This window comes from Calonectris borealis, chromosome Z, assembly GCF_964195595.1.
Source record: "Calonectris borealis chromosome Z, bCalBor7.hap1.2, whole genome shotgun sequence".
In the NCBI taxonomy this organism is placed as follows: Eukaryota; Metazoa; Chordata; class Aves; order Procellariiformes; family Procellariidae; genus Calonectris; species Calonectris borealis.
The window spans coordinates 71,402,215-71,418,916 of NC_134352.1; the positions used below are offsets into that span (position 1 = coordinate 71,402,215).

General features: G+C 42.3%; 1 protein-coding gene across 1 annotated transcript in view; it reads left to right on the forward strand.

Moving 5' to 3' along the window:
* PLCXD3 (phosphatidylinositol specific phospholipase C X domain containing 3) overlaps positions 1-16,702 on the forward strand; it is an 84,212-nt gene that overhangs the window by 38,581 nt on the left and 28,929 nt on the right. The window contains exon 2 of the mRNA XM_075136654.1: positions 14,889-15,597. Coding sequence (XP_074992755.1) covers positions 14,889-15,597 — 709 coding nt within the window. The remainder of the gene's footprint in view (positions 1-14,888; positions 15,598-16,702) is intronic.

Here is a 16,702-nt window from a genome sequence, read left to right on the forward strand (position 1 = left end):
GTAAGCGTCAGCTTTACGGACATCGTCAGCTTTACCAGTATCACCAGCTATGGGATTATTGCAGATAACAGTATTTTGACTTTCAAGCTGAGGAAGTATCACGTTGAAGCCAAAACACAGTCAGTCTAGGTGGACTGCAGTCATTGCCATGACGTTCAGAGAAAACATGGCTTTTTTGGGCACATTCAAGACTGAAAACATTCCATGTTTGGATGCTCTGAAAGGTCCTTAAAATACATTCACTAATTTGTAAGTTTTACTGTATCAAAGTTAACTTTTAAACCAGGTCAGAACAGCTGAAATGAGTTAGAGGGAAGATGAGAATAGTATCCAATTACATGTTAGAAAATTACTATGAAATGTTGTATTTTTGTAGTGTTAGTATGAAACAGCTGAACTAATTATTGTTTTTAAAGACATGAGCATATCCAGTGTAAATCAGATGTATCCTGAGCCTGGACAAAGTGCAGATTAGCCCACTGTTCATTCAGTTAATCAGTAGTACTGCCTGTGCTTTTTCATTGACTTCTTAATGCTAAATGGTAAACACTAACAGCCGGATCTGTGGCAGTCTAAATTGGCCTAATGGGTCATTAGAGCTATACTGATAAATACCAACAGGGAATCTGGTGTGGAGCGTAGACTGGAAATTTAGGAAATGGAATACTGCTATTTTATTACTTGTTTCATTCATTTCTTACAGTCCTCTGTGTTGTGTAGTGGCTTATTTGATTGCTGTATTGAATCAAGCAGGATACTGTTAGCAGCAAATACTGCAAGAGGAACTGGATTGAAATTGGATTGCTAGGCACAGTGTGTTTGACAGGACTCGAGGTTGATTGATCATGTGGGGCTTTAAATTGCCTGTTCGGTGGTGGTAGAAGAGATGACTAAAAGGCAGGCATTGACAGTTTGAATCCTCTCTATTCTGTGTGTCTTTATTTGTCGCCATTCTGTTTGCAAAATGAAATTATTAGTCTCTTCATGATCCTGAACCAGGGAGAATGTGCACCAGCTGATGTAGCTGATAGACCCATTTTATAATCCGACACTCTTCCAACAGTGGCTCTTACCGGTATTACAGTGTGGGGTTTTTTTTTTGGTCTACCGGCTAGAATAGCATCCAAGTGAGTCCCGTTTCCTGCCTGTGGGTTGAGATTGGGACCTGTCTTTAGGCCTCTGGTGTTTTGCTGTGTTTTCTTTCCTGTTGTTTTGTGATATCACTTGGTCTTCAAGGTCAAAAATGAAACGAGTCACTTGTGTGGGGAGGAAGATTATTCAGAGTTATAATTAAAAGCATGAAAACTTTGGAAGGGGTATTATTAAACCTCATATTTTAGGGTTTAATCTTACTCAGAAGTCACGTTGTGAACCTGTGGGGAAAAAGGGGTGGCAGATTATCCCATACCTCTGCTGTCATCATGGACAACTTGCTAGCACCCAGAGATGGTTCATGATGCCTTGCAGCCAACGTTGTACAAAAGCCACAACCATCTTGAACTGTCACATGCAAAGTCTTTGAAGGAGATTATTTTCCTCGTTCTGCAGTCGTACATAAAAGACAAATACTCATTATGAGGAGGAGACAGTGAGGCCTCCTAGAAACGTTTTTTCCTCTGTAGCGCTTTCCCAGGGAGTCATGTTGTAAAACAGTGGTTGTACGTGGTAAAGCAGAGCTGTGCTGTATTTGCAGACGTCTGGACTTGAAAAGGCTGGTGACGCCTTGGTGTGGTAGCGTGGTGCAGGGGTTCTATTTATGGCCAGCTGAAGGAGCCCATGTGCTTCTTCCTGGTGACACTTCTCCGGTTGCCCATTCTCTTGCACCCTGCCTAGTTACAAACTGACTGTGGGGGATTCCCTGTGCTGGAGGGATACCCCATTTGTATGTGCATAGCTGTGCCTTCCTAATGTTCAGGATTCAAGTGCTTAGGCCTGTTTTTCTGGATTTTTGCAGGAAAAGTATGCTTTGGAAAAGATGATGTAGTGTTTTCCATTCGCATCTCGGGGCTCAAGGGGAAATATTTCATTATTTCCCCCTAGTGAACGTGAAGTCAGACATTACAGTGTCTTTGCTTATAGTTGAGGAGATTTGCATGAGAGAGGCTTCTTCTAGAGCACCTGGTCTCGGGAGACATGTCTCGCACTTAGCGCGGTGGCTAAGGGAGTTATTTTGTTTGTAGCAGTTTGTCAAATGTGCCAGGCAATACACAAAAGTAGAATAATGTCTGATGTGAAGATTTGACGCCAACAAAGGATAAAAGGTGCAGAGCAAGGGGAATGGTCAAAATGTAACACCTTACATGCTTCCCTCTTCCTCCCCGTTCTTTGCAGTATTTTACATCCTTCTGTTATCTCTCAGCCTTGGTGTAGTCAGTCGGCTAAGTTATATGGACAACTTATTAAAAGTGGTCTTTTAAGAGGGTTTGTATGTGAACGCCTTTGCGAACTGACTCAAACCTGCCTGCTTTCCCAGCTTTCTCCCACAAGAATCAGATTAGCTGCTCAGATTTGTCCCAGCTTTTGAAGCTCAGTGACTGAGAAAATGAAAAGGAGCGTAGCCTGGATTTCTTGCATGGTAATAGAAATATCGTCCCTAGGACAACACATCCTGGAGTGCTGATAATCTGGCTGTCAGTGCACTCACTACAGTGCAAGAGGAATCCATATGCTCTATGTTGCAGGTGTCCTTGCCGCAGAGTTTGATGCTTGTACAAACAATTGAAAAATCTTGCCTTTAAAGTTCTTGTGGAGATTAATCTCAGATTGCAGTGGCTTTCTTCAGGGATCTTAAAAGTAACACAAAACCTAGTTTAAGGCCTCATTCTTCCACTGGCGGTGCAATACAGTTTCATTTTACCGAGTCACACCTGCTGGTTTTCTTTTTCTTGACCTTAAAATAATGGGTAAAGCTGAAGAAACTACATATGCTGTGCAAGTAATTTTTGTCAGCTACAAGATCACTAGGACTGTTCAGTAGTGGTGTTCAGATTTAATAGAAAATATTGCACTGTTGTTTGGTTGTTTGTGGGGTTTGGTTTTAATTAAAAAAAAAGAGAAAGGGAGAACACAATGAAATAAGAACTATACTGATGCCAATACATGTGTCAATGCAGCCGTGAGTTAGGAGAGGGCTATACTGTATATGCCAGAGAAAAAAATGTACATCAAAGAAGAGGGCGGAGGCAAGAGATGGGGGAAATGCAAAATCAAGTATCCAAAATGTTCTGTGGTGCCAAAAAGATGCAGTAAGTGGCAAGACAGAGATCTGTGAAATCAGAAGCAATTATTTCAAGGGGAATTTCTCTTGTTACCAAGAGTATTAAAGGCTGTTTTCCATGAAAAAAAATCAAACAAATAAAAGCACAAGAAGCAGAGGTTTTCTGATTTGACCCTGTTTTAGAGTGTGAGCATTGAATTACTTGTGGCTATACATAATAAGTAGTGCTTTATGTTTCTTTGTGCATGGAGAGGAAGAGACATGAACAGCTCGACAGCCTGTTCTCTTTTTATAAGCCTCCTCAGTTGCATACTGCCCTTCAAGAATGTCCTGTCAATGGTAGCATTAGGGTTATGAACAAGAATTACGATTGGAAGGCAGTCACTGTGGGGAGATGCCATTTCGCATGCTCAGCAGAGCTGCCCGGGGTCATCACAGCTTCTCACTAGTCCCAAAGCTACTGGCTCACAATTCAAGTGCTGCTGATTGCCCAGGAGATATGATTTGGATGCTGATGACATACTCAGCCAAACTGAGCTGGTGCTGGAATAAAATATGCCCCAAACTATTCCTGGCAAATTAATTTTATGCTTAGAATCAGATATACCTCTGCTATTCTTTTCTTCCTGAAATGTTCACATTCTTGTGTGCTAGTTCCTGAATTAAGAAGCAAAATAGCTAATACAGTACTTCTGACACTAGCGTTTAACTAAAATGTCGGATCTGATAGAGATCTCTGATGCATCTGAACAAGCAGCAGTGAGCTTGCAGAGCAAAATGAAAAAATAGCATAGTAGATTTGTTTGCAGTGTTCCCAAAAATGCAAAAACTTGAAAGAATTGTCATTTGTGGAGTGCTGGTGATAGACAGTAACTACAGCTCTGCCCCCAAGTATTTTATTTCTAAGTGATTAGATAGCTAATTTGTCTTCAGATTATTGTTGTCTATAAAATACAAGGTTGTATGTGATGCTTATTAATGTGATATAGAATATACTATTTAATCTTCATATATGCAGTCAAATTCATAAATGAGAAGGCCGTGGCAGTCTGCCTATCACAGCACTTGACCTGCATCATGCAAGCCATAGTGTTGTGTCCAGTCTGCTGTTGAAGTTGTAACTTCTGATGATCTTAAACCGTTTGTTTAGGTGCCTCGTCAATCCGGATGTAAAGATTCTTTAAAGAAATTGGTAGTTACTCTTGCTATGTTAGGAATAAGAGCTGATTTACTAATTGTTATAAGTTTGAGTTGAAGTTCTTGTTCCATGAGTCCTGCTGGTTTGTAGCCTGATAGGTGAAGGGACCTTTCTTCTACTATAGAATTTGTGCTATGTGTCTGTTCACAAACCATCGCGAAATCATCTTCACAGTTTCACTTGACTGAACAAAGAAAAATAACTTTTTTAGTGGCTTATTGTAGGGGCAGGTTTTAAAAATTTTAAGGCTTTTGCACCTTTTAAAACTTTCAGTGCAGTGCACAAATGTCCAACAGGGGCTTTTTTTGCATTTGGTATACACACAGGTGATATTACTGCCTTCCTCCTCCACCTTTTCTTCTGTGTACAGTTGAGAGGTTTAGATCACATTTGGAAGAAACAGTGGGGAAGGCACGCCAACTGGTTCTCTCAATCCTCAGCATGATCATTTCCACTTCTACATCTATAATGCAAAAATGTTCCCCATGCTGTTTGCATTTAGATGTCTGCAGGAAACCTGGTGGCGTGGCTTGCGCTCGGCAGAGCAGCTGGGTATGGCTCTTGGTGCCATGGAGATGGGGAGAGGTTGTGAGCAGTGGTGCTGCCCAGAGCTTGCCCTGCTGCCGCTGTGGCATTGGGAGAGGTCTCCACTGCGCTAATTAAACGTGAGAATTAGCGTGCTCCGCCCTGCACTATGGCCTGATCTTGCAGCCCTTTTTCAGGTTTCCAGTGGTGTTAATCTTACATTTGTCTGAGTAAAGACTGGCTTGTTTAGAACCTACATTGGATGAAACTAATAATTCACTTAATAGTGAGCTTTTAGAGTACAGTAATCTGGGGCTCTTGGAAAGCCCCCGCCATTCGCGTACTGCTCCACTGTGCTGTCTTCTGTGTGCTGCCTGCATGAAGTCTGCACGGAAATCTGTCTGGAGGTGGTTTGACTGGGAAGAGGTGGGAGGCTATCTACACTTAGTGTCTCAAAAAACGTTATAGCACCTCCTGCTACACAAATAATTACAGGACAGTAAGAAAGTTACCAAGTCAGAGGGGACACATGCTCTCAGGAGGTCAGCACGTGCTTATTTTCTGCTAAAGAATAGTTTCTTTAGCAGAATTGGCCGTGTGATGTCCATAGTTGTGAATGTGCTCACACTGTCTGGAGAGCTAGAAATACAATTACAGCTTGTTTTTTCTTATTTCTTTACTTTTCAACAGAGTATTGAGAATTTGAAATGTGGAATTAACTGATGTAGTGTTCTAAGAGCAACAGGAGCTGGTCTTTGCGTTTGCAGGAGGGACCTGTAAGAGACTGTGGGTACTTTTATGTACACTAAACGTATTAGTATGAATTGAATAATGAGTAACCTAATCAGATTTTCAGACAAGCTTGCCTGTTGTACTGTAATAATTGCCATTTATCTTGGGCCTTAAAGCCAAGTAGATCCTTCCCCACCTTCCAACCTGTGTGATTTTAGAAGTGAGTTCCTTATAGGAAAGAAGCAGTACTTAGGTGAGGGGCTGATCTTGGCTCAGCCTAGTGGCCAGAAACGATTCCCCAGTGCAGGCACTGCCATAGTCCACAAGCTGTCACTTAAGAAAAACAACTTAAAATGGTACCAGCTTCGGCCTGAGTCAAGAGCGGTTTGTCATGGCCATGGAGATTACTGGCAATGGCAACAGTCATAGCTTCCCCTTGGAGGCAATTGTAGCCATAGTCAAAAGCACGAAACACAATGATCCTCAGGAGTATTTCATAGGTGGTAAGGAGATGCCAGAGGAACAAGAGTAAGTAGTTGCTTAAAATCCTTTCTTGTGTGTGAGAATATTATTTGTTTATGGGGAGGACAAAAACATAAGAGTCACTCCAGGTCTGAAAGTTGGACACTAGATACGGGATGCCACCTCCAGACCGATGGACTAGCAGTTCTTTTTTCTTCCTAGCTAAGAAGCTGGTTCAGACAGGTCTTTTTGAGCAGACTTCAATGATTTGTAGTAATCTGTGCAAACATTTTTCTTTCTTACTTCGCTTTTGGACTGAGGAGAAGGGGGGGGGGGTTGGACCAGATGACCTCCAGAGGTCTCTTCCAAACTCAACTATTCTGTGATTCTCTGAAGGATGAACTCTCTGTTCTGTATTACGTTGATCAAAGAGCAGTCGCTTTGTGCTCGGTTTTGAATGTTTTGTACTTTGCCGTGTGCAGCTCTAGTCTGTGTCCATTGATCCAACAGTTGGTGCGTCTGTTGCATCTGTGACATGTGATGTGGACTAAGGTGCTCCGGCTGAGATGTTTTGGCTGAGAAATGCAGAGGTCCACCTACGGCAGAAGTAGAATTAGAAACCATGTCTGGCAGAGATTGACAAAACATGACTTTGAAGTGGTTTTTAATACAACGTAGTTTTGCTCACCCTTGCAAGCAAACCATGTTAAAATGTTTGCATACTGATTACTGTGCACCTATCTGGTTTCTCAGATTGTCCCTTTGACACACAGCTTTGCCTGCAATAACAGTCCCGATAAGGCAGCACAGCACAGACTCCTGATGCCGTGTCCCTAGGCACAGGACCAAGGTTACGGTTATGTGCAATTCCGATGGCTGGTCCAGGACTCACCTGGTGGCGGAGGGAAAATGCACCTTTATCTGCTGCAGGAGGAGGGTGGGGAATGAGGGGGAGGCTACCAGTTCCGGGAAGTAACTGGGCAGGAAGGAAGCAAATGTTTCCTTTCCTTTTCCCACATTATCACCGAGGTCTTCAGGGCAGAAGGGGATACAAGCGGAGGAAGAGAAGAGTTTGTTGGAGGCGATAGGACTGGCACAGAGGACATGGGCAGATTGGGGACTGGATTTCTGATGGGGAAATTGTGATCGTGCTGTATTTGCAGCAGCATCTAAATTCTTGTGAAGTTAATAGTAATATAACAAATGTTATTTTAACAGCTTCATTCCCTGTCACTCCTGTCACCTTTTTTGCTTACGTTCTCAAACACAGCCAGAATACATTTTCTCTTTTGTCACTGCCTCTTCTTGCTCCCAGATATTCAATTACTTCAATTTAGCTGGTGTTAATGTAACTCCAAAGCAATTTAGAATTCTATTATTCTGATAGAAGCTAAAGCAAAATGGGGCTCTTTCCTGCAGGTAATTAAAATCATTCAAACAGTTAAGTGTGCTTAGAATTGGACTCTGGATTTGTACTTGATTGGTAATCTCCGATTGAAAACCAAGGTTAATTCATCCCTGTAGTTACAGTTTGAAAGCATTAAAATACTTACTTAACGGGTTAAAACTATTGACTACGAAAGATTTAACTGTCAGGATATAAAGTTCTTTGTGCTGTATGATTTGGAAAAAGATTTGATTTTAAAAGTGGAATGATCTCTGTTCGTGTTACCTGACAGATATTTCAAGTTTGTTTAATGGGCTTAGTTTAAAAATGTCTTTATTTTGGTTTACATCTTTTTTTCAATAGAAACATCAGAGCTTTATATACAAAAAGTGAAATAGCTCTTCTGTTTTCACTGCTTGAGAGGGGGCGATTCAGTTTGATTTGACTTACGTATGGGCTAGCTCACCACCTACAAAATGCAGGCTTGTAAAATATTTTTTTCTTACTTTCTGATCAGACAATTCACTTGAATAAAATCCAGATATTCTTGTGTATTATAAAGTATTCTTCTCATGTAAAGAAAAGTCTGAGTTTTTATTTTTAATGAAAATCCCTATTTCCATGCTGAGACCAAGTTACAAGAATGTATGGTTGTTTGGCTGGCCAGGACTCTGGGAAGAGCAGCCACTGCTCTGGCTTTCCATTGAGAAGGTTTCCTGAGCCTTCAGAAAGCCAGGCGTGATCCTGCTGGTACTGCAGGCAACCTTGCCTGAAAATCTGGGCTAATTTATGGACAATGCGGGAACTGCTCGCGAGTAGGGAGTTGCAGAAATCCCATGCGACTGTTGGAGGTTGAGGTGGGGGAACGAGACTGTGGACGAGCTTCCTCGCCAGGTACCTGCACCTTTGGCTAACTGGCGGTTTGGCTGGTTGTGACCATGGGGTTTGGGTGGGTGAGACCTGGGAGGTGGCCAGCTCAGTCTCTGCAGGCTTCTTAATTCAAACAAGAGTTTTGGGGATTGCAGGGAGAAAGCTCCCTGGTCTCTCTGTAGAGGGGCAGTTTTAGGCTTCTCAGTTCCTCTTCACCAGATCTAAGTTGACTTGCATGGGGCTTTCTGTGCCTCTCTCACTGGTTTACTTAGAAACAGCAGCATAGTGCTTGGAGAACCAAGCTGTTTCTCATACGGTTTTGACAGAGTTTATGAGTCTAGAAGAGGTTTTATGGGTAGCAGAGAGTTGTTTGTACACGTTACATCATAACTTAATGTGATCAGATACGTAGAGCCAGTGGGCCTGTGTGTACAAGAATGGGTCATACATGTACTCTTGTTCTGACTCTGACTGGTTCATTATCTGGATTTTTGCATTACCTGAGGTAGTGTCTGCCTCTCCTCCCATTCCTTTGAATCATGGAGTGCTGAGTGTAAATAGTTGGCTAAGCTCTGTAACCTGCGGTTGGTGTCAGGGGCTCAAAACTGGTGATGAACACGGGAAGACCAGCTGAGAAGTGAGGCAGTTACCTGTGGGGAAGCTGAGCAACTGCACAATCTATAATCTCTTTTTTCCCAGTTGTTTTTGCTTTGCTCTCCTGGGTAATATTTTTATCAAACAAAGCTTGTATCACCCAAGCAGTTTAAATGCTAAAGGTAACTGGACTGTGAAGTCTGAATTACATCGCTCTTGGTAAAACCTTTTGACTTCCTGAGATGTGCCATGGCTTTGGTGGAGCGAACAGTGCTCAGCCATCTTAAAAAGAAGGTAAAACACAATATTGAGGTGCAGCAATTCTAGTGTTTGCTATTCCTTGAAATAGCAGTGTGGCTAGGTAAAGATTCATAAGGGTTTTTTTCTTTGTTTGATTGATTTTTAAGGCCAAATGAGACAGTGAGAACAGACCAAATGAGGTTGGGAGAACATCTGCATTGGTCTCCTGTGTGCCAGAGGTCATGGAGTTTGTCCTAGATGTTCTCCACAGCATCCAAGAAAGGTGTTGTGATCTGGTGTCAGTCATGTCAGTCACTGTATAGCCCTCATTGACCGGGATGTTTTCAAAAAAGTGAGACTGCACCGCATGTGACATTTCAGCAATAGTCACCAAGGGATGTCATCTTCTAAATATAGGGAGAAAACAGCAGGTAAAGCTTTTAGTAACACCCAAAGCGGTAGTAAAAGAGTCCACTTCTGACAGCTGTTGGATAAGTCCCAGTGCAGAGACAGGAGGAGCTTGAGGTCTGTGGGAGAAGGAGAGTAAAACATGCCAAAAACAGTGAAACTTTGCTTCTATCTGTTTGTGGTTTTCCTGTGACTTGTGGATATTCAGGGTGTGATTGCTGTTGTCAGGAGCATGTTGAGCAGTGCTGTTCGATTCAGTACCTCTATTTTAGGTGCTGTTTACCAAGTGGTTGTTAAGGGGGGGCCAACAGTGAGGCAAGGGGAGGACAGAGTGAAGTTCAGCTACGCTTGCGTGCTTTATGAATGATATGTTAAAACTTAGCCACCAAAAATAGTAGCTTCGCTGTGCCTCTTTCTAAATCTCTGTGGGACTGAAGAAACGATTCTGAACAGGAACGCAGTCTCGCCGAGGGACGTTTTTCACCACTGAGCCCAATTATTTTTTAAATAGGGGTTTAGCCCTCCAGGGAAGCCATAAATATGTCCGTAGCTGAGCTGTTGTGGGTTATATATTCCCAATTGTCCTATTAAAGGAATTCAGTAAAGAAAAGAGGAGACAGTTCTCCCTAGTAAAAGTACTAGCAGCTGTTTTCTTGCAATATTGCATTTTACTCTTGAATATCTAAATAGTGTTTGGCCACATCTAAGTTCATGAAAATGTAATGTCTCGGGGGTTGAAACTGGCCACTTTTGGTTTTTGGATCACGGCTGGTGCAGACATTTTAAGTGTCTCTTGATAACTGCTTCTAAGATTGACAGACAGGAAACAAATCTTTTGTATCTTGGGGGAGGGGGGAATAAGCAGACACAGAGTAATTTAGGTTGGAAAGGAGCTCCAGAAGTCATCTGGTCCATTCCTTGCGCAAAGCAGAGCTAACTCCAAGTTAAACGAGGCTCTTAACCATTGAGAATCAAGGATACAGCATCCAGTCCTGCTGGGCTCACGCTCCAGGGCTTAACTGGTCTTGTGGGGAAGTTGTTTTTTCTTTATGTCCAAGTGAACAAGTCTTTTTCTGCAGAGCTGCTTGCTAGCCAGTTGATCAGTGCTACTGAATGGGTCTCCTGCCCTGTTCAGCGGTGGGCCAGCATTCTCCTTGCTCCCTTTTGCTGCTGACGTATCTGCAGGAGCTCTGTGTTGCATTTCCCATCCCTTGCAGGTTTCCCATCCCTTGGAACTCCAACCAAGCTGTGGACTTCCTAGCTCTCTCTTTGCATTCCTCCTCTGTTCCTCCCAGGGAGCCTGTCCCTGCTTACACCTTCTGTAGATGGCTTTTTAAGTTTGAGCTCACTCAGGAATTATCCATTCAGCCAAACTTGCCTCCTGCCTTACCTCCTTGTTTTCTTGCATGCTGGGGTGGATTGTTCATATGCTTTAGAGAGGTTGTCGTTCAGTTTCAACCATTTTTCCTGAGGCCCTTGGCATTTAAGGTAATTTTCCCACAGGCTACCACTTACCAATTTCTTGAACAAGGTAAGACTGCTGCTCTGAAATCCAGGATCTGTATTCAGTTATTTGCCTTCCTCACTTTCCTCAGTATTTTAAATTTTTACATCACCTTATAGTCACTCCGGCTAAGGCTGCCATCAGCCTTCATGTCCCTAGCCATTTCTTCCTTACTTCGTACCACGTCCAGCAGTGCGCCTTGTCTGCTTAAAGGAGTGCCTGCAGAAAAACAGTCTTAGATGCTCTCCAGATTGCCTGTGCCCTGCTGTTCTGCTTTTCCAGCAAATGTCTCCAAGTTTCCCATGAAAACAGGCCCCGTAATAGTGAGACTTCTTCCAGTTGCTTGAAGGAGGCTTTGTCCACTTTCTCTTCTTGACTGGGCAGTCTGTAGCATATGCACACCATGTTTACCCCTTGTTTGCCACCCCCGTGATCCTGATGCACAAGCCTTCATCCTTGACTCCTTGGATCAACAATACGTTGTGTTGTTGAAATAGTGGGGACACACTGTGCAATATTTTAAGAAAGTGCTAGACACTTACTAAACCGGTGATAAAATATGTTTGCACACAAGAGGAATATCAGACTACTCCTCCTCCCTGCATGACTTGGGACGAGTCATTCCCCTCTCTTTTGCTTCCCTGTGTCTCAGGCTGTGAAGTCGCTGTGGTAGAGACTGTCCCATACATCAAGTCAGTGTGTCCCCTGCCCTACTATAATAAAGACAGCTGATGTGCAAGCACTGCTACCTCCCAAAGATTGCAGGCATCATTGCATTAGTAGTTCTGAATGTACATTGCATCCTGTCTTCACGGGAGCTGAGATTTGGTGATACAGCGAACCTGCGAGCCCACTTCCCAGTGGCAAAGTAGGATGGGAATGTCCCCATGCACCAAAGTGAAGCTGGAAGGAAACCTGGTTGCTAAAAACAAATGTATGTCGGTACAGGATTTTCTCATTACCAGGAACATAGTGATTTGGGGCATGAAAGTGGAAAAGATCACACTCTAATTTGCTTTGCCAAGTGTAAGGATTTTGAATTTCCCTGAGTTATGACAGTAAGCTGGTTAGGACAACAGGGCAGGATGAAGGCAAAATGAAATGTAGATGAGTGCATGATGAAAACAAATATTTAAACGACCTGCTCAAATTACTTATACATGTGGAAAGACAAAACATTTGCTGCATTTTTCAGTGAGGAGGAATCTTTACATACTCTTGAATAGCTGACATCTGCTTCATTCAGTGTCAACCAAGTTAAGTCAAGCCTTATTTTCTTTTTGCAGTATTTTATAGGGCCTCCTTGTTTGGGTTACAAAACATGGAGGTTCTCAGTGCACTGTGCGCTCTTCTCTGTACCTTACATATAGGAATCCCCATTTTTAGGCTCAAATATGTGCATGAAGACCTTAATTAAGAAAAAGTATTTTTCTAAACTATCCTGCTTGTAATGTTCAGTCGCTTCTAACTGTGGTGTTTCCCTCGCCTCCTACACACTCTTCTCTGTGTTTTGCATTACCAATAGCTAAAAGCTACCGGCTGACAAGTTGTTCACCTTAGTTTTCTGCTGTGAGAACTGGGCCGCCTCTCTCTACTTAAGTAGTTTTAAGTAGTGGTTGGCACTGTGTCGCATATTGTCCACGGAGGTCAAGTTTAGCTACCTCTTCTGCAACTTCGATTGCCAATGGCTGTAGATCAGACAATAAAGGACAAATGGTTTAATTAATCTTAATACCATTTTGAGCCTACTGCTGCAATCAGTTGATCATGTTTATACATGTACTTATTCTGACATCCTACTGAAATAAGAGGGACTTCAATGGACAAAGTGAGGGCCTGCAAGATTCATCCCTTGCTAATGTCAGTAACTATGCCTTTTTTTGAACAAGACTGGATTTACTTTGATTTCTAAATTAGTGCAGGTTACATTGAGCAGAACATTTAATGTATCTCATTGATTTTCCTTGTAATACTGTGGAAACACAAGTCACTGCTCTAATCATTTGTTTTACCATTAAAATTCTGTATGCAGATCTGGTCCTCTGGGATATCAGTGTGTAACCAGATACTCCATGATCTAATCAGGCTCTGCGAGGAATATGCTATCGCTTCAACACTTAGCAGTAGAAAGCTTCATCAAAGTGGAAAATTTATGTGATATTTAAAGTAAAATGCAGTTCAAAGAGACAACCATAAAAAGCAGGGGTGTACAAAATTTTAAGACATTTCTCAGATTAAACAAAGCAAAATCCAAGCCAGAGTTTCAGATGACTTGTCGTGACTCCATTTATTGTTAAAGAAGAAAATGTTACAGCTGTCACTTCAGTTTATAGGGTTTGTTCCAGTTCAGTTAAAATAGCATCGCCATCAGAAATGACTGACTAGCAGGATTTCATTAATGTGATGCTTATTTGCCACAGCATGCGTGCTTTGGAAAGCAATTTTGAAAAGCACCTACAAAAGCCTCAGTAGCAGGCAAGACTTGTGCTCTGAACTCATTTTGACGCTAGGATTTGGATCTCTGAGGGCCTAGTACTACATTTCAGAAATAGAAGTCCTGCTGACCTTGAAGGAGTTTTGCAAGCGCTGTGACGTAGGCTGAGGAGCAGACCTGCTTGCTTGCTGCAGTGAGCCTGACCAGAAGCATCCCCTCCGGCTGGAACAGTGGGAGTGCGGCTCTGCCTGCAGCCGGACAGTATTTCTGTATAAACTGCCAGATTTCACCACCAGGTATTCAGAAGGCTAGTGGTAGACGAGGGTGATGAGCATCTCCTAGGGTCAGCTCATCTCTCAATAAAGCAAGACAAAGTCCCTTACAGAAGAATTATCATGTGTTTGCAGATGTCCTTAGCTTTATCAGCTGCTTTCACGTAAACGTCTAAATGCTGAGCAAAATAATTTGTTGGTTTTTTGGTTTGTAGTTGTTTTTTTTTAATGGATGTACCTTGAGACAGAGAGAATTTTGCGTAGCAAAGTGTCTTACATATTTATATTCAACTGACTAAGTTGTGGAAAATGATAACTTCTGTACATAGGCATGTTAAGTAGTATGTCTTGCTCTTGTCAAAAGCTCTTGTCTTGTGGGGTTTCTGTATTTTATCAGTGGAATGCAATGCTATCCTTGTCTCTATGTGTTGTAATTCTGTAGCAAAGGAAAGCAAAGAATTTTAGAGGTAAATTTAAGAAGGAAAACAGCATTCAGTAACCTTGTTGATGACCAGATGAGACTTGCAATAAAGAAAAGGTCAGAAAGGTTACATTTCCTTGGCATTTTTCACCCCTTATTTTAGCTGACTATAAAGGTGTGGGGGGGATGATGTTGGTTTCGTTTGGTTTTTTCCTTGGTTCTGCAAACGAGACGGTGCACAATTCAGTGTGCAGGGCCAGACTCTCCTCGTTGGCTCTAGGGATTTATTATGTGACTAGCTTTGCTGGAGTTACGCCAGGATTGCTTTGACGCTCAGAGCCCGCTGACTTCAGTGAGCTTAAAGGCATAAGTAAGAGCTGGAAGAGAGCGAGGGAATGCCCAGACGAGCAGTGAAACAGGCACTACCTTTCCTTCAAGTTCCTGGGAGGTGCTGGTGGGGTAAATGCTGCCAGACAAATATAGTGTATTGAGAAAAAGAGCAGGGGAGGAGTCTGTTGGTGAGTGTTGGAACAGATCAGAAAATTGTGTTTATTAAGAAAGAATCACTAATGACTTTTAATATATGAATACAATATTGATTATTTTCTTCTGTTGTGTTTTTAGGGTCTCATGACTCATTTAGCTTCTACATCGATGAAGCCTCTCCGGTTGGGCCTGAACAGCCAGAGACGGTCCAGAATTTTGTGTCTGTTTTTGGGACTGTGGCTAAAAAGCTGATGAGGAAGTGGTTGGCTACACAGACCATGAACTTCACCAGCCAGCTGGGGGCAGGTATACGGTATTTTGATCTTAGAATTTCCACCAAGCCCAGAGACCCAGACAATGAACTCTACTTTGCTCATGGTTTATTCAGTGCCAAAGTCAAGGAGGGTCTGGAAGAGATCAATGCGTTTCTCTCTGACCACCCAAAAGAAGTGGTTTTCTTGGACTTCAATCACTTCTACGGGATGCAGAAATACCATCATGAAAAGCTTGTCCAAATGCTCAAAGACACGTATGGAAGCAAAATGTGTCCTGCTATATTTGCCCATGAAGTCAGCCTCCAATATCTGTGGGAAAAGGAACACCAAGTGCTGGTGTTCTACCACAGTCCAGTGGCTCTTGAGGTACCGTTTCTTTGGCCAGGCCAGATGATGCCAGCTCCTTGGGCAAACACAACAGATCCGGAAAAACTCATTCAATTCCTGCAGGCATCAATCACTGAAAGAAGAAAGAAGGGCTCTTTTTTTATATCTCAAGTAGTGCTGACACCAAAGGCGAGTACGGTGGTGAAAGGGGTTGCTAGTGGTCTCAGAGAAACGATCACAGAAAGGTAAGTTTCTGGCGGGTGATGTGTGCTGACTGTGCTGAATGTGTGTGTTGGTAATGCTGGTGTTCTAATTCCTTTTAAAGAAACTCCAGCAGATGTGTTTCTTCCATGCTACTGTGGGTTTGTCAGAACTTGGGCATAGTCCTAAAATATTTCAAGAGAAACACATTGAAGGAGAAGCTTTTGTATCTTGAAAGAAAATCTGGCCTAATGAGATCTCAGGGGATTGGCTTAGCCTTTTCTTTTCCTGAATGCAGGTTTTTCCATTTGTTTTGTTTTTCAAATGTGGTTTCTTACCATGAGCATTGAACATCTTGCCTCGGATTTCCTTACTGGGTGTGGACAAATCTATCTGAATGATCTAGATCATGTAAGTTTTTATTTATGCAACAGGCTTCAGGTATTGGGTAAATAATTTTTTCATTTTGGCTCATCAGCAAAGCCTGACACTGCAGAATTTGCATCCTTAACTACCTTTACACACCTTAAACTTGTGTGTGGCTGTTCTCTCTGCATACCATCACACATTATATCAAAGATATCAGGACACCATTAGAGTGGATTTGCCTCCTAACAGGCCTTCATTTATCATACAGGAAAGAGACTGCAGGCCATTGTGGAGGTTGTGTACGTGGAATACTGTGTTGACAGGCCATTAGTTGTTACATTACAAAAAAAGCCATCTGTGCAAAACATGCATTATTTATACCATCCTGACTTTGATAAATCACAGCCAATTTTCAGCTTAAAGGCATATATGTGTGACTACGTTCTTGACAACTTGGTAGGAAACCTGAAATTTAATGCCAAGACACAAGAGCTATTTTTTTTCCCCTCAAAAAAAGAAGAAGGGTTGCAGAGTGTAAAAAATTTATAATGGGGATCAATGGCCTGCTAATGTTCTGCTCTCTGCGTGGATGTGCCTGTGCCAGGAAGGTCTATTGGGAACACTGTCCCCTTCTACAAGATGAATGACACAGTGCCTGTGACACTACACCCTGCAAAGAAAACATGCCTCATTTTTGAGAAAGGTTGAGCCATTTTTATGGCATTTTTCCTAAGCGACTATTAACTTTCAAAAACAGGGAAAAACTTTACCTGAAATGGT